This window comes from Motacilla alba, chromosome 1 (assembly GCF_015832195.1).
Source record: "Motacilla alba alba isolate MOTALB_02 chromosome 1, Motacilla_alba_V1.0_pri, whole genome shotgun sequence".
In the NCBI taxonomy this organism is placed as follows: domain Eukaryota; kingdom Metazoa; phylum Chordata; class Aves; order Passeriformes; family Motacillidae; genus Motacilla; species Motacilla alba.
Genome location: NC_052016.1, coordinates 28,241,575 through 28,258,762, shown reverse-complemented (window position 1 = coordinate 28,258,762; position 17,188 = coordinate 28,241,575). Strand labels below are relative to the sequence as shown.

Below are 17,188 nucleotides of genomic sequence, written 5' to 3'. Positions count from 1 at the left end.
CTCTCTGTTTGCTAAATCCATCCATCCTTCTCTTTTGTTTCAGAGGAGATTTCTGATCTGACCAATCAGATTAGTGAAGGAAACAAGAGCCTCCATGAAATAGAAAAAATCAAGAAGCAGGTTGAGCAAGAGAAGTCAGAAGTTCAGCTGGCTCTGGAAGAAGCAGAGGTAAGGAAATAAAGCTCAAGGGAAAAGGAAGAGGGTGTCTTTAGCAGGACTTTCCATCATTTTCCTCTGCCCTACTTTCCCAGAGCATGTCTTCCTTCCACAGCTCTGAGATGTGGAGAATGATAATTTACTCTGTCAAAAAGCTTCCCTTGCTGGGAAGAATATATCGGTTCTTGAGGGATCTAAGGGGCACAGTTTACTTTCCTGGACTGTGTGGAATGGCTTTCTAAAACTCAGTGGTACTAAGAACTAACAAAAGTGATGATGTATCTTACTCTAAATGTGAAAGAAATGGGTTAATGCAGATTTTCTCCCTTTCTTGTGAATTTGAGCCCTTGGCAGTCACTGCTGATGACAAATAATTTCCACATGCCTTTCCCACTAATATGTTGTGGCTCCTGTGGTCATGATGTGTGTATTTGACTGACCTGCTGCATGTTGGCTGGAGATCAGCGGGGATTTTGTACAGCTTTGTTTTCACAATCCTCATTCTCTTTCCTCATTCTCTTGATGGAAGATGAGCTAAGCTTGTGCAGTTCCACCCTTCAGAGAACACCTCCCAAAATATAATGTTCAGCTCTGTGCTTTCATTCCTGTTCAGTGAGAGCAGCAGGGAGACAGAATGACACTGAGACTGGCTTATGTGAGACCTGAAGTCAGAAGCCTTGTTATTTCCTTATGGGCTGCTAATGACTGCTTAGTTCTTCACTTCTATATATGAGAGAAATGTGGGAATAAAGACAGGAACAAATCACTCCTGTTTCACAGACTTGTCTTCATGTTAATTAGAAAGAACAAACAGAGAGTTTTTGCATTTTGTCATACAGAGCTGATGTCTGTTATTTTTTCCTTGAAGTCGTCTTGCCTAATAAGATTATGTAACTGGGAAGTTTCCAACACTTTGATTTGGACAGATTTTTGTGAGCGGGAGGGGATGGATGTGTAGACACCTTCACTCTCCCAACAACAATCTTGTTTTAGCTTATCCCTGTCCCTTACAAGCCTGTGAATTTCCAGAGGGTATCTGCACAGAGGTGTGGACCAGGGAACATCTGTTGATGTCAAAACCATGCAGGCAGGGCTGAAGCTGTTGGGGTGTTGTTTAGGTGTTTTTTTGTGAGCTGTGGACTGTTTAAATTTATTCTCTGAGGAGCTTGCTGCTCAGTTTTCCAGCTGTCAGGTTGCATTAGAAGGCAAATAAATGCATTGTTTTGCCATGTAAGCTACTTGTGCCCTTGCCTAGAGAGAGGAGGAGGAAACAGGAAGAGAAATGTGAAGGCATCGTGTTTGTGCAGCTGTTTGTAGTTTGGGAGAAAAAAAAAAATCAATTCGTGGTTTGCAAGCTCTTGGTGTTTTCTATTTCAGGGAGCTTTGGAACATGAAGAAAGTAAGACTCTTCGTTTTCAGCTTGAACTTTCTCAGGTTAAAGCAGAGTTTGAAAGGAAACTGACAGAAAAGGAGGAAGAAATGGAAAATATAAGGTACTGTGCAGGAAGCAGCATGTTTCTTAAGGGAAAAGTCTGAAAAGACTGGAACTACTCTCAGGACCCAAGCCAGTTAAACGCGCCACAGGTAGTTATGCCAGCATAGGCAGATACTGTCCGTACCAGAAACCAAGACAGCCCTGACTATCTGCCAGAGGCTAGACCTGCCATATTTCCCCTGCTCAGTTCAAATATTCCTGTCAGATCAGTCTCTGACAGTGTACCATTAAACCCATCATGCATAACACACTGCAGCTGTAAAAAAACTGGCTGGCATAATCAATTCACAGCAGACCAGGGCCACTAACTCTGTATGTTGACAGTATGGAGGTAAGTAAGTTTAGAGAGCTGCCATCTCCTAATCCTGTGTGGGATGGCTGCCTCCCAAGGGGACCCCCGGGCAAAATCAGCAGTACTTGCCTCAGTGGTGCTCAGACCCATGTCATCTGAAGGCATTTAGTTAATTTATGCAATTACAGCTACACTGAGTGTGGGAGGACGTGAGAAGCTGGCTGTTATGTGTCCACCATTTGGGTAAGCAGTGAGAATTGCAGACATGCAGAAAGTGTGAATGGAACAGGAGAGGAACTTGCAGGTAAGATGGATAAATAGGAAAAAGTGAAAAGCAATTAGGTGAGAGGAGGATGGTGTCTTTTGTCTCTCCCCTCCCACTCAGCAGAAAAGCAAGTCTAAAGAGTTATACCCTTAAAAGGAGGTCATGCTAGCCTATGTGTCTATGCAGTTATTCAGCAAACTTCAGCCTTGAATTAGTCAGTGTTGTAATGTCATTAACTCAAGAATCATATTATTGGTTATTGATAGGCTAAAGGGTAGGGAATGGGAAGTCCAAGGCCCACCCTGGCCAGCATACCCAGAGGGATTGATATGTTAGTTGCTTCAAAACCAAGAATATTTTGGCCCTTTCATCTTCTGGTGTCTTGCAGATGTCTGTTAGAGATCTCAGGACAAGCTGTGATAATCAGTGCATTTTACTTCAGCTTCACAATGAGTCTTCAGCAGACATTCTGTGTTGATTCCTGGGAGTCTTGGGCACAGTTCAATATCTTGCTGAAGCAATAAAGCTCTCAAGTTTTATCTTGTTGACTTGGTGATTTCCCAGAACTCCTACACTTTTGGCAGAACTTGGCCAGCAGTGAAATAAATGTTTCCATGTGTGTCATATTCTGTGCTTTGAGTAACTTTCTGGTTGTAAGAGAGCAAAACTTTCATTGTAGGATTTCTCTGGTACAGAATCAAGAAAATTAGGCTGTTCGTATCTGCTTTGTCTTTAAATTGACATTAAACTGCATTTCCCAGGGGGACCAGGCTGTCAACTGAGTGGGTTTAATAATTTCTAAATGTGGATGTCCGTAACACAGATTTGTATGAATAAATCATTCCCCTTATAATTAGCACAAGAAAAGTTTTTCTACATCTATTTTAAGACACATTAAATTGTAGCTTACACATGCCATTTACTATAAAGAGCACCTAGAGCTTAGAACATAGCAACCTACCTTCAGTTTGAATAATCCCCTCCTCTAATGCCTTCAGCAAAAGGCTGAGATGTAAATCATTCCAGGAAATTATTCAGTAAATATTTCACTAAGTGACTGTTGGGCTGGAAGTGCTTCTTGTCAGGTTCAAATCCATACTTGCTTGTGTTTGCAAGAGCTCTGAGAGCACTCCTTGCTCCAGTACTGCCAAAGGAAGCAGAAGAAGGATGTTAGAGGTGCTTACAGATCAGGAATTAGCTGAGGGTGTGAAGCACACCAGCAGTGAGGCACTGCAAACCATGCATGCTACGTATGATTGCTACTACCTATGTCACTAGTCAGAAATACACTGTTTCTGGAGGGGAGACACTTCAAAAAGTGAAGTATTGCTGCAAGTACTTCTGTGTCTCTGAACAGAGAGGAAAATCATTCCATTCATCCTTTATGTCCTTTTCAGGAGAAACCAGCAACGTGCCATAGACTCACTGCAGTCCACCCTGGATTCTGAAGCCCGCAGCAGAAACGAGGCCATCCGGCTTAAGAAGAAGATGGAAGGGGACCTCAATGAGATGGAAATCCAGCTCAGCCATGCTAACAGGCATGCCGCAGAAGCAACCAAGTCAGCACGAGTCTTGCAGACACAAATAAAGGTACTGCTGCCCCCCAAGCACCCAGCAGTACTGATGGGCTGGGTTCCCTTAACACAGACCAAACCAGTAGTGGTGATTAAGAGAGGAGCAACTCTCAACAATGTGAAGGGAAAGCCTTGGTGATCATGTCTGGTGTAAGAGAATAATGAAAGGTGGATTTCTTCTCAGACATGCATACAAGCTAGACAAGATCCAGTCATAAAACCCTTGCTGGCTGCAGCCTCTTGCAGGGGCAGATAACTACAGCATGAGGAACTGAAAACCTGTGATTTTCTTGTGAGCTTGCAAGGCTTTTAAAAGAAGCAGAGAGCAAGTGGGTTGTTTGGAGTACAGGGACTGTGTGCATATTCAACTTTTGTTGTGTCAACATTTGTAATAGCTTAAAAAAAAAAAGTGTTTCTTGCCAAGGCACCTCTTCTCTTGTAATCTCTTCCAAAACCACCAGCTTTTAGAGATTTCAGAACACAGATTTTTTTCCTCCATTGCACCACATACCACAAAAGCTATTCTGCTTACAGTTTGGAAATAAAATAAAAATATAATAAATTTTAAAGGACTGAAATTCTTGAGGTTGATCCCAGGTAGCTGCTGCAATCTGCATTTCTCTGATATAAGGACAGAGGCTTAAAATGGGGTTGTGTTGCTTTATTTTAGGAGCTTCAGGTGCAGCTGGATGACTCAGGACACGTGAACGAAGATCTGAAGGAGCAGCTGGCGGTCTCTGACAGGAGAAATAATCTTCTTCAGTCAGAGCTGGATGAGCTGAGGGCTTTGCTGGACCAGACTGAACGGGCAAGGAAGCTGGCAGAGCATGAACTGCTGGAAGCCACTGAACGTGTGAACCTGCTTCACAGTCAGGTTGGCTTTTTCTGTGCCCTCTTCCTCACTGGTTAACCTGAGCCTTCTCTGTTGATCACTGACACTGTTTGTCCATGGCCACCACAAATCAGACACACCCTCTGGCATCTCTCCAGAGAGAAAATGGGGCAGAGGAGTTAAGTCACTCTGGGGATGTGCCACCTGACTCCGAGTTAGCTGGAACAGATGATTCATCCAACTGCTTTAAACAGCTTCCAGAAAAAACACTGATAAAAAGAGTAAATTTGATTTCTTTCATTCTTCCCTGCAGTAAAACCAGTTTCCAGCTTTAGTTAAGCCATATCCTGGACAGGAGGCATTTCTGTGGAGAACAGTGCAGGGAGTGCTTTTGTGATGTTACTCAGCAGTGAAAATCCCAGGGCTGGGCTCTCACAATAGGGCGATGATGCAGGGCAGGAAACCACAGGAACTCACCTGCAGCAAAGTGCCCTCTGTGCCTGCAGGTCTCCTTTGAGAGAGAGATCAGCCTTTGGTGTTGTACAGGTGGACACTGCTGTTTCTAGGATGCCATGGAGGGGCATGCCCTGACTTGACAGCCTTTTTACTAAAACCCAAAACTTCTCATCACCAAATAATGGTCACAAAGAAATGAAAATGTGCTACAGGCTGGCAATATTTTGCAGTGTTTTTTCTCCAAGCCCATTGGTGACATTGTTTTATTCACCTCACTGGCTGATTAAGGATTATTAATTTACCAAAATGAACGGCCTTATTAATTCTTCTATTTCAGCCTATTGCTTATTATTTTATCTGAATCAAAATCTTCAGTTTGAAGCTACCTATGCTAGTCAAGGCAGCCCTTACCACATAACTGTGTCTCCATTCCCAAATATTGCTCTGAGTAATCCAGAAGTGGCAAAAATCAGGAAGCTTTGGTATGCTATGGTATTTAGAGAAATTGTCTCTAATCATCACTTTTCTTCCATTTGGGGAAAACTTAACAAAAGAACACAAGTCTGATCAATCAAAAGAAGAAGCTGGAGGGTGACATTTCCCAGATGCAAAATGAAGTGGAAGAATCACTCCAGGAGTGCCGGAATGCAGAAGAAAAAGCCAAGAAAGCAATCACAGATGTAAGTAGGCTGGTTCCTTGCTCACTTCTTTTCATACCACAGCATCTAAGGACACTGTAGTGTAGTGAATGTCACAGGCTTACTTGTGGGCATTGTAAATGAGAACCCTAATGGTAAAGCACAGGGATAAAGAAAACAAGAAAAAGGGAGAGGTGGAATCTTAAATAAAGGCATTAAAACAGAGAGGGGGAAAAGGGCCTCCAAGGTTTTTCTGTCCTTCCATTTTCTCTGTCCAGGCAAGGTATGCACACAGAAGGTATTCTGTGGAGCTTTGGCTACAGTGAATAATCCAAATAAAGAATAGTTCAGGACTGATCTTCCACCATTTATTCTAAATCATAATCCGACAGCACACAGGATTTCCTGTAAAATGTGGTTGTTTTTCAGGCAGCAATGATGGCTGAGGAGCTCAAAAAGGAGCAGGATACTAGTGCTCATTTAGAGAGAATGAAGAAGAACATGGAGCAAACCATTAAAGACCTCCAGAAGCGACTGGATGAAGCAGAACAAATAGCTCTGAAAGGTGGCAAGAAGCAGATCCAAAAACTGGAATCCAGGGTAAGTTTGTGATCTAACTTCAGACCACTGCCTTCTGCTTATAGAATTGGCACCAGATTGGTAGCCTAGTGCTGCCTGCTGAGTTCACAGAGGCCAAGAAGGGGTAGTATGGACACTTTCCTCTGTTTCACAAAATGCAGGTGAGCAGTTCTTGGAGGCATGTTTCCCCTTCATTATCCAGCTATGAGCTGCTGACCAGCAGATGAACAAGGCCCTTGATTAAAAAATAATTGAAAGCCCCAGCACCTAAAACCAGCAAAAGCGTCTCCCAATGTTTGGTTTGGTTAAACTTTTTTGGCCTTTGCACATGTCTGCACCTCTAACTGATGGTGCAGCTGGAATACTTTTATGAAAAAACAGAGTGGAAAGGTGACATTTCGATCTCTTCCTGAAATTTGATTCTATGGAGATAGAACTGTGAACCAAATTATGTACTGCTTTACATATATGTAGCATAATGACAAGGGTTTTTCCTTTTTTGCAGGTTCGTGAGTTGGAGAATGAACTTGAGACTGAACTCCGTCGCAATTCGGATGCCCAAAAAGGAGCCCGCAAGTTTGAGAGACGCATAAAGGAGCTGACTTACCAGGTATGCAGTAACCACCAGGCAGCTAGCAAGACACATCATAAATAGCCTCAGGGTTACAGTGAAGGAGGATGGATGGCCTTAATCACAGCTTTCTGATTGCTGGAAGCTTTAGGCACAGAAGGAACATCTCCCTACAGCTTCCATCACAGAATGCTTTGGGTTGGAAGGGACTTTGGAGATCATCTCATTCCAACACTCCTGCCATGTGCAGGGACACCTTCCACTAGACCAGGCTGCTCAGAGCCCCATCCAACCTGGCCTTGAACACTTCCAGGCATGGAGCATCCACAGCTTCTCTGGGCAACCTGTGCAAGTGATCATCATCCTCTTGCCTGATTTGCTGTAACTTATGTTAGAAAGCTTCTGTTGCTGGGATTTGGACATTTTTAGCACAGTATTAATATGGAACAGGCTTCGATGTAGATTGTTTACAATGCAAGGGAAGAAAGAGCCCAGCTCCCTCTCAGCTGTGCTACTGTTGCTAAAAGGAGCCAGAAGGACTCAGGTGATTCTAATGCCCTGCTCAGCGTAGGGTTGCTGAGTCCCAGGGCTCTATTATTGAGCAGCAGGTCTAGTCTTGAGCCTCCTGCAGGTTTGCTAACAGCTGCTCATGCTGCTTGGCCTTCAAAAAATGCCTGCAGCACAGAGCACTTATCCTTTTTCTTTGAACAGCATTAAGAAGATAAACCCATCCATCTGCCTTAGGAGATTATTTAACCTCCTACCTGTTGTTTGACTTTTGTATGAGAAGCTGAAGGTTGTTTTTTTTGAATACAGATTGTGGGCAGAATTAGCTGGTCTCTCTGCTTATGGAGCATGACAGCTTAAACTTGGCTTTTTTTACCAGAAATGCCTGTGAATCAAACCTCAAATTATGCAAATTACACAGTTCTAGACTCACCTGTATCTGCTTCAATACATAATGACACGCTTTATAATGACAAGCATGCTACTCACCCCCGAGCAAGGAACTCTGCCTGTGTGTATCTGCACACCTCTAAAAGTGTGTGCACATATATAGCTATCTTTATATACATGTATATTTACACATCTATACATGGGAAGGGTAGTCTCAGTTTTCACCCTCCACACACACATCTTCAATGATGGTGTAAAAATTTTTCTCATGTGTACACAGGACATGGCTAGTTTGTGCTTTGAGCTATAAGTTTCTAAAATATGTATGGCATCCATTATTATTGTATTGTGGCAGATGCTTTAAGCCTTTTTACTCTATCAACCCATTTCATGGTGTTTTGATACAGTCAGAAGAAGATAAAAAGAATCTTGCCAGGATGCAGGATCTGATTGACAAGCTACAATTAAAAGTAAAGAGTTACAAGCACCAAGCAGAGGAGGCTGTAAGTAACAATCTGGGCCTTTTTACCTTTGAGAGATGTATTGTTCTAAACCTACAATGTTTTATCCATAGAAACTTCTGGTACAAATACACATTTTGTGTCCATAAATAGTTATTTTCATATCTATATAAGCCCTGCATATAAAACTGTATTTGTGTTATATATAAAGTAAAATATATAGCATATGTGTTGATTATATTTAAGAAAAAGTATTCCATTTCATCCTAAGACTGCAGTATAATTTGCAAGAGAAGGGAAGGAAGGGAAAAAACAGCCCCTCAGCCCCTCCTAGCCCCTCGGAAGACACGTTGAGAGCCTCTCAGTTCACTTAACATGGAAAATGCCACTAGAAATATCAACCATGTAGAACAACAATCTCAGTTCTGCAGGAGGCAAGTGGTGCCCAAACAGCTGTTACCTGCTCATGCTGAGCACTTTCCATCCCACTTGAAATTAAAAGCTTTGCTTCATGTGGACAGGAGGAAATCAGCTGCACTCTTTTTTTCTCAACAGGAAGCTCAAGCCAATCTGTACCTCTCAAAGTACAGAAAACAGCAACATGATCTGGATGATGCTGAAGAAAGGGCTGAAATAGCTGAATCTCAAGTTAATAAGCTGAGGAGCAAGTCAAGAGACATTGGCATGAAAAAGGTATGGTCATACTGTATGGGTAGACGTGAGCGTTTAACACACAATAGTGGGTCCTCTGTATCTGTTACATCTCTGAAAGTAGTGTAGACTAGGATAAATTCTTGGGTTTCTACATTTGTTTTGTTTGACTCTGCCCTTTATTTTAATATTAAGGTAACCCTGTAGGACAGCAATCTGACCCTTAGACAAAATATATTCTCTGTATTTTTGTTGTCATTTGACCTCTGTTCTCAGCAGCAGAAGCAGAACTGGTGATTTGGTCGGTTTGTCTTGTGTTTTGGGGTTTCTTTTTGCAAGGGATATTAAAAGACTCCACCTTTTTCTCTCCCTATTGACGTAGATTTCTATGTATGCAGTAGAGCCTGGATATTACCACATTAGCAGATGTTTTAACCTTGCTCTTTAAATGAATTTGTATTGATTGGAAGACCTGGATGATAAGAAAATATTAGTGATTAGTGATTAGAAATATATTTGTGGTGTTTTGCACTTGAACTGAATGGTAGCAGAATAATGTTGATGAAACTAGAAGGCACTTAAGAACTTAGTCTGGAACTGAAAGCATATTTATCTATGGTAGCCTTGTGGCAAACAGAGCAAAAAACTGTGAGGTTGTTATTTTAAGGAATGATAGAAAGAGGAGCTAGATCATTGCTAAATCTACTTCATTTGCAAGTTTAACAAACTTCCATGCTTAACATTATGTATGTTTCATGGAGTTGATAGCTCCCAAGCTAAGAAAGGGAGAAAGCCTCTTTACACTCTTAATTTCTGCTCTTGTATTGGCCTAATGAAATCACCTTGACTGATATAAATGACTGCTGCTCCACCATCCAGAGCAAAGACACATTAAAACTACCTGAATATCTGGTTTATCACACATTTATGTACAATGGAATCAGTACTGCAATGGAACCTCAAAAGATTTGCAGCTTTTAAGAATAAAAAATTTCCACAGATTTTTCTAAATTACTCTACCCCTACAAAAAAATCAAAACCAATATAAACTCATTTAAAGATTCACAAAGCCATGGCATCACACAAACACTGAAACAGGTACACCATGAGAATAATTTATTTTTTTTTAAATACTGTTAAGGTTGCTGTTTATTTCCTGTACCTTATTGGTACCCTCTTTCTGCTTCAAAAATCTAGAAGTCACAGAAAAGTGGATGCCTGTTTTTACTAGTCAGATGCTGTTTGCCAACACCAACTGCAGCTCTGGCAATGGAGCAGAGTGTTGTCAAAAGATGAGCTCAGTGGTGCACGCAGCAACTGCAGGAGCTGCCAGGAAACACATTCAGGTGGAGACTGCTGTCCCAAAAATCACAACATCTCCTTTGGGGAGAGAAGGGCACTGTAAAGACTACTTTAATCCTGCAGCATTAGAAATACCTTGTCTACTGCTACCAGTACCCATTTCCTGGATACTCTGGGGAGTGTGTGTCATTCAGAGCACTACCGTCAATTAAAAAAGGGTTGTAGAAGTCCTCTACCATCAAAAGGATCTATATAATCTAGAACAAGGACAGGATACCTGCACTGTTAGCTGGAATAAGATGGCAAATGTTGGCTAGAATGCTGCTAGTCTATTTCAGATACAAACTGGTAATAGCAGGGAACAGAAGCATTAGGGCAGCTTTTGTCACTTATTTGTGAACTTACACTAAAACCTCTTGACATTTCTATTTTTAACAGTTGCATTCTATCTCAATTGCCTTTCAGGTTCATGAAGAGGAATAAAAAAGTTCAAGCTGACAAATATGAGAAAATACTTGACATAATCAGGCACAACTGAAAGCAGATGTAGGAAAAAATAAGCACTTACAGAAATAAACATCAAGCGAAAATCCAAATAGACTGTATAGCATATTTCATTCATTTATTTGTGTTTTTATTTTGCCTTTATTTTGCCAAGCCTTAGTGATCAATAGAAAATTACATCTCGCCAACAGCCGACTTCATTATGTTGGAACAAATCCTAATTGGCAGATCTCTGACAAAATCAAAACTAAGGGCAATCCAGTCATGCTGCACAGCCTCATGTATTTCATATGCAGATTGTTAAAGCAGCTGTCCTGGTTTATCAACAGTACTTCTCCCTTCACTCTCTCAAACTACACTGCCACTCTCTTGCTCCCCCTTCCCTTCCCACTCCTGGAATGGAGTTGGGAGTTGAAAGCCCAAAAGGTAAAAAACCACTGGCTAAGAAAAATTTCATGGTAACAGCAATGAGCTAAGAAAATTAATAGTAACAGCAACAACATTAATAAAAAAAAAAGTATACAAAAGAGAGGGCGATGCACATGCAGAAATGCTTACTGTGGACTCCTCCTTGAAGGAACCCCTTTTACCGCACAGACAGTCCCTCTCCCCACCCCCACCCCCAATGAAGTGGGGTGGCATCAAATAACATTAGGGTTCTGGTCATGTCCCTTCATGGCTATTGCAAAAAAATAACTCTGTCCTGGCTGGAACTAGGACAGCAGCACAGATTAAACCTGTGGAAAGGACAGCCCTTAAAGCTGGGAAAATCCAGCTTCCATTTGTCCTGCCTGTAGGACCCTGAGTTTTGGAGAAGAGAAAGTAAAGATTTCCATATGAACAGTCAATTTATAAGCTTCTACTACCACCAGTCAAGGGACTTCTCTTTGCCAGCTGCAGGACGGGCACAGAAGATGGTGTCAAGGGACACCTCCCTGTGGCTCAGAAATAAAGAAGTCTCTTCAGTCTTTCTTGCCTTTAAACAGGGAACTGATCCATAGTGGTTTAACACCAGCCAGAAAATTAAACTCCAAATAAGCCACTCTTCCTTCCTTCCCCACCACCCCCTGCTTCTGGTAAGAGAGAGACAAAAGCAGAGACTGTGGGTTGAGATAATTTACTGAAAGCAAAGAGCAATAATGTTAATAACAAAAGTATACAAGAAGAGATGCCTTACCCACACAAAGGTGTTCACCACCTTAGCTTAGTTCCATGTGGCTACTGGGACAAAGACAAGATGGCAGACACTACCCATAGGTCATGTCCATGTGGTCCCCTGGGACAAGGACAAGATGACAGCCATTCCAGTGCTGCTGGCCCCACGTGTTTTTCCAGACTAAGACAAGGTGGCAAGCATTCCCCCACAACATGTGGCCCCAGGACAAAAGCAGGTGGGGGAGGTTCCCACAGCTAACATTTCCTATCCCTGAGTCCAAGACAGTGGAGAACAATGATGGATAAACCCCCAAAAGCTGGATCGTCCATGTCACACGGCCCATTTCCCAGACCGCTGTGCTAGGCTGTGTTTGGCAGCATTCAGCTTCTCACACCTCAGTGTGCCACTGTTTTGTTCCCCACAGCTGTTCCCACTCAGGCACTTCTCCACTCCCTCCACCACTGCCAGCCCAGTGCACTCTGCTGGGTTCGGACTTTCTGCTGTCGACAGCAGACATGGTCTTTACTTTAAAATAAAATACTAAATTAAATGAAAACCAGTAAGCTCTCTTTCCCTCACCCTGAAAGAAAAAAAAAACAAAACAAACCTCAAAATTTAGGGATTTCTTCTCTGGAAACTTCTTTGTCCCTTTAGGAAATCCAATTTTGCATGCTGACTTGTCACAGGACAAGTGGGAGCTTCACACAAGCCCTGCCTTAGCCTCAGATTTTTGGCAACAGCTTAAATTTAAGAAATCACTCTGGCCTGCAAATTCTAAGGATGGCAGATCAGGTCTATTTATAAAATGAGTGATTTATTGAACAGACAGGAGGCAACACATGAAAGGTCTTAACCCAAGTTAATTCTGACACAGTATAAAACAAAAGAACTACCAGTAGATTACATAAAACAGTGCATGACATCAAGGTACCTATATTAAAACTAGCAAAAGAAATACTCAGCCTCCAGAGGAATAACTGCAAAGCAGGCATCCCTGCTCTGAGGAGAAACTCCAGAAATTTCCAGGAAAATGTGTAGAATATTTCTGCTTTGTGAAAGTTTGATGTAGCTTATATAGTTTGTAAAGGCAGGTGCCTGTCAGTTAGAATTCTAGTTTGTCTTTCCAGATAGTAATCCTGTGGTGCCAAAATAACTCACTACATGACAGCTCTGTCAAACTCTGGTTTGAGTTAACTTACCAGTTAAAAAGCAACAGATAAGCTCATGTGGGGGGTGAGGTGCCCTGCTCCATGACTTTTCACATACAAGTGTCCATTGACTTTTTTTCCTCCCCATTTGTCCATTACCATTGCTCAGAAAATCACATTTCCATGTGGCTCTTACTGTAACTCAAAGGGGAAGATGGAGGAACTCTTTGTTCTTTTCATCACCAGTGTCAGTAGTATCTGTGTGCAGAGAGCTATATTCTTCCTGTATGTCAAGGTGTCCATATGATTCCTCTCTTCCTTTTTTTCTAGACAAAATAAAAATACTTATAAGAACTACTGATTTGTAAAATTAATCCCCTAGTGGGGGAACAAGAACAAGACACACTCGCCATAAAGATAAGTCAGCATTTTCCATTTTAGTTTTATCTGAGTAAAATAAGCATCCACACAACAGTGCAGAAACATGCCTAGTTTTTCCATCTAGTCCTCGATCAATGTAACCAGAGCTGAATTAACCTGTCAACTGTTCCACTTCTGATTATGATATGTTTGACAGCCCAACAGGTCCCAAGATAACTTAATCTTACTTAAATTGTTTAGACAACTTCATCTCAAAGTATATTATCATCTCTAAAGCATGTTACAACTGTTTAAGAAGCAGCATGCAACTGAATCTCTATGTAGAGAGAAAAATGAAGAAAGACTGAGGCATAATAATTTCAGAGTTTTCTTTCTCATGTGTTTTTGCTGTACCTCATGGTACCCATAAAATGTCTCCTGAAGTTTACCAAATTCAGACTGTGACAAAATCTTCAGACAAACATTCAAGGTCTGGATTTAGGTACTTCCTTTCAAGTTGAGTTGGGGGTTTCAATCTCCCACTGTCAGAATTACCTTTCCCCACTTACTGCTCAGCTCTTTGGACTTCACTCCTGGGGCCCCTTGTCCAGACAGCCCATTTACATTGGGATTGTCTTCCCTTTTTCTTAAAACAGAAGATCAGCCTAGCAAACAATGCTAACATTGCAGTTGTTTAATCACAACTGTCTAGCTACAGCTACTGATTACCAATTTTTTTAAAGTTCCAAAGTTTGGCTCAAACCCTTATGCAAATCTTGAGGGGCTTGGTATCAACAGTATCTTAAAAAATAAGTACTGTAATTGTACATACCTTGAGATAGCAAAGTACCGCTGCTATTGCCACTGCTATCATGACTGCACCAAGCACTCCTAGCACAATTTTCCCAGTGTTACCAGAATTTTCTTTAAAAACACAAGTACAAAAAAGAAGCACTTATTGTTCAATAAATATATCAAAGCTATGATTTTTTCTTATTTATAATCTAAAGCATATGATTTAGGGAGAAAGAAACATTAAACGGAAACTGAGACAAGGACAACAATGTTCAAGTTACTTGACTCATACTGTAAGACTTTGAAGTGATACTTTACTGATTTAAGTGTGAATAGCTGAAAGCAGATTATTTCACTTAATTGTGCTGATAGCAAATTCCATGTGTGCTCATGGGATAGGATTTGAAAACTTCTTAATACGAGTCACATTTAAAACAAATCAACTACCCAGCGCACTGGGCACTGTCTCCAGGTACAGTGTTCAGTGCCATTAGCACTACTGATTTACACCTGAGCAGCTCTGTAAATGTTACCCAACCTGGATCATAAATTTCATGATTCCTGCTGCAAAATCTTTGCAACTTTAATTTGAAACATTGCCCAGCTTCATAGTGCAACCATGCAATCCAGGTGGACACAAGAAATCCTGCGACGAATGATAACCATGGATTCCACAGAAGATCAAAGTCCACCTAGAAGAAACCTCTGCACAGCACCAAACTGACAGAAGAACTGTATGGCTCTTCTACCTCGGGTTGTCTTCCCCCTGCTGTGTCTTGTCCAAAGAACTTGAAAAAATCTACATTCCTCTGGAAACTTCCTATGGATGTCTGGAAAACAGCTTAAAAATAAGAACTGCTAAAACAGAGCATTTAATCTAGTCATTGCCTTTAGCTTGACTCTGTAACCACCGGCAGACTTAAGTTTACATCTTGTAAATTCCTTCGGAAGACCAGCTTTAAGCTACAACCCTTCCTTATGCAGGAGAGATGATTGTAAATCTATTTTTTTCCCTCAAAAGCCTTCTTTCCAGTGGCTCTTTGAAACCCTTCTGATGGCTCAGCAGCTGCTGTGCTATGGCTGCTATCCAACATGGATAGCTTATTCCCTACTGTCTCCAGCCACTTACCTGCTTTCAGGCTGTGCTGAAAGCCACAAAGGTGCTCATCTGTAGTTATATCACTTATTCTACCCCCTTTTCTATTATGTTGTCTCTATTTTTCATGTCTTACTGGTTTGTTTCAAGTTTTCTTCTTTGTTTAGAAGAGGTGCCCTCTATTAGTTCTCAATGTTTTTGGTGAGTGTATGTAATTGTGTGAAATGTTTGTGCGCTACCATTGTATGTGCTACTGACAATGAAATAACTGTAAGTAAGATTTCACAGCTGGGAATTTACTATAGCTCATAAAAACACAGGCATGCATTTAAACATATATATCCCCAGGCCCAAAAAAGACCTGCTGCATAGAATTAAAGCTTTGAAAATAACAACTGTGTGTTCTCAACAAGCTTTCTTCTGCAGGCTGAACTTATACCACAAGCTCTGAGCTTCCCATTATCTTTCTGCTGCATTTAAAACTATGTTTGCTGTCAGCAGAACATTTAGGACAGAATTCTGAGAGCCTGCTGTGTCCTCAGCTATGAGAGCAGTTGGTGGCAACTGAAGGCAGACACTGATTTTGTAACCTTTGCCACAATAAGCTGCTGAATGAAAAAATTAAACTTCCAGTCTTTAAATAAACACATCTTTGGTAACTTTTTTTTTCCACTGAGCCAACAAAAATAAAATATGTCTCTCTTTAACCCAACCAATTTGATGTGTACCAATCACATCAAATTACACAAAAGTAAGTGCATGTTGCATCAATGTACTGAGAGCTGGCAAACAGCCGTCCCATTACATTCTCACCCAATTCATGTAGTGAAGGCTGAAGACATTCACAGAAAAAAGCATCTTCCAGTGGAGGCAACGTCCCTCCTCTAGGGGTATATTCTGAACTCTAGAGCTGTTTCCATGACTAGTTTTTAAGCCATTCTTGTCATATTGATTCTTTTTATGTAATGATTATTTTTGAGATTTCTGGTTGACTCTTTGGCTGTGCGTTGTCCTAACTGGTCCTCATCCTCTGAAATGGAAGGAGTGGCAACTTACCAATGTGCAAAGTTGTCACGGCAAGTTTTGTGTAGAGAGGTGTTGATATATTACACAGATATTCTCCACTGTCACCTGCAGTAAGATGATCCAACCTCAGTGAAAAGTCACTTTCGTTAACCTGGACTCGAGGCTGGTGAGAGTGAGATGTGCCATTGAAGGAGGCCAGGACTGAGGTCACTGCATTTCTGTGTAATGTCCAGACAACGGTGAAACTGTCAGTGCTTGCAGAGTCATGGCCGTGTTCACAAGGAATTACGGTGCTCTCTCCTTCCACCTTAGGCAGGTAGTCTGAAACAGATAAAGAGCTCTCTGCATTTTTTTTGGAAAATACTGTGAAGGTTATTTAGACATATTGTGATTTTTTTCTTAGGTTTGATACTACCATGAACAAATACAAAAACATATTTCACTACTTTGATATTGCATTCAAATATCACAATATGTTTCTAGAAGCATCTGAAGATTTTAAAAATACATGTATCTCACACTAAAAAAATCTAATTGGTATTGACAATATTTATGAATATCCTTTTTTAAAAAATATTACTTTTTTTCCTCTAATTGAGGGGCTCATGAATAGAAGTAATTTAGTCTAGTCTAGGTTACTGTGTAAAATAGCAGGAAATTCCACATGCTGGGAGCAGAGAGAAAACAGAACTGATCAGATACCTGCACATCTGAAGCAAAAGGATAAAACACAACACGATTTAACTAAAAGAATAAAAAGATTGTATCCAGTTAGAAATAACTTTCAGTTATGGTGAACTCAAGTACTTTACTTGTCCGTGTTGAACATTTAGCAATTAATAAATAGCTTTAAAAAAACAGGAAAGGGAAGGAGAAGGCAGGTAAGTGGAATTAACACCTAATATATAAAATACTAATACAAGACAAATTAACA

General features: G+C 41.0%; 2 protein-coding genes across 6 annotated transcripts in view; one reads left to right on the top strand and one right to left on the bottom strand.

Annotated features, from left to right (window-relative positions):
- MYH15 (myosin heavy chain 15) overlaps positions 1 to 10,769 on the top strand; it is a 45,599-nt gene extending 34,830 nt beyond the window's left edge. Inside the window, exons 34-43 of the mRNA XM_038159373.1 lie at positions 44 to 168; positions 1,534 to 1,649; positions 3,606 to 3,798; positions 4,453 to 4,656; positions 5,625 to 5,750; positions 6,138 to 6,308; positions 6,793 to 6,897; positions 8,163 to 8,258; positions 8,772 to 8,909; positions 10,635 to 10,769. Of these exons, the coding sequence (XP_038015301.1) occupies positions 44 to 168; positions 1,534 to 1,649; positions 3,606 to 3,798; positions 4,453 to 4,656; positions 5,625 to 5,750; positions 6,138 to 6,308; positions 6,793 to 6,897; positions 8,163 to 8,258; positions 8,772 to 8,909; positions 10,635 to 10,652 (1,292 nt within the window). The 3' untranslated portion in view covers positions 10,653 to 10,769. The remainder of the gene's footprint in view (positions 1 to 43; positions 169 to 1,533; positions 1,650 to 3,605; positions 3,799 to 4,452; positions 4,657 to 5,624; positions 5,751 to 6,137; positions 6,309 to 6,792; positions 6,898 to 8,162; positions 8,259 to 8,771; positions 8,910 to 10,634) is intronic.
- Positions 10,770 to 11,774: 1,005 nt separating this feature from the next.
- Positions 11,775 to 17,188, bottom strand: part of HHLA2 (HERV-H LTR-associating 2) — a 12,920-nt gene continuing 7,506 nt past the window's right edge. For 4 of the 5 annotated variants that reach the window (XM_038159424.1, XM_038159400.1, XM_038159408.1 and 1 more), the window contains exons 6-9: positions 16,285 to 16,575; positions 14,882 to 14,962; positions 14,170 to 14,261; positions 11,775 to 13,303 (exon numbers count right to left, since the gene is read on the bottom strand). In XM_038159424.1, the coding sequence (XP_038015352.1) occupies positions 13,268 to 13,303; positions 14,170 to 14,261; positions 14,882 to 14,962; positions 16,285 to 16,575 (500 nt within the window). In that variant the 3' untranslated portion in view covers positions 11,775 to 13,267. The remainder of the gene's footprint in view (positions 13,304 to 14,169; positions 14,262 to 14,881; positions 14,963 to 16,284; positions 16,576 to 17,188) is intronic. The other variant, XM_038159434.1, reaches the window with a different exon arrangement.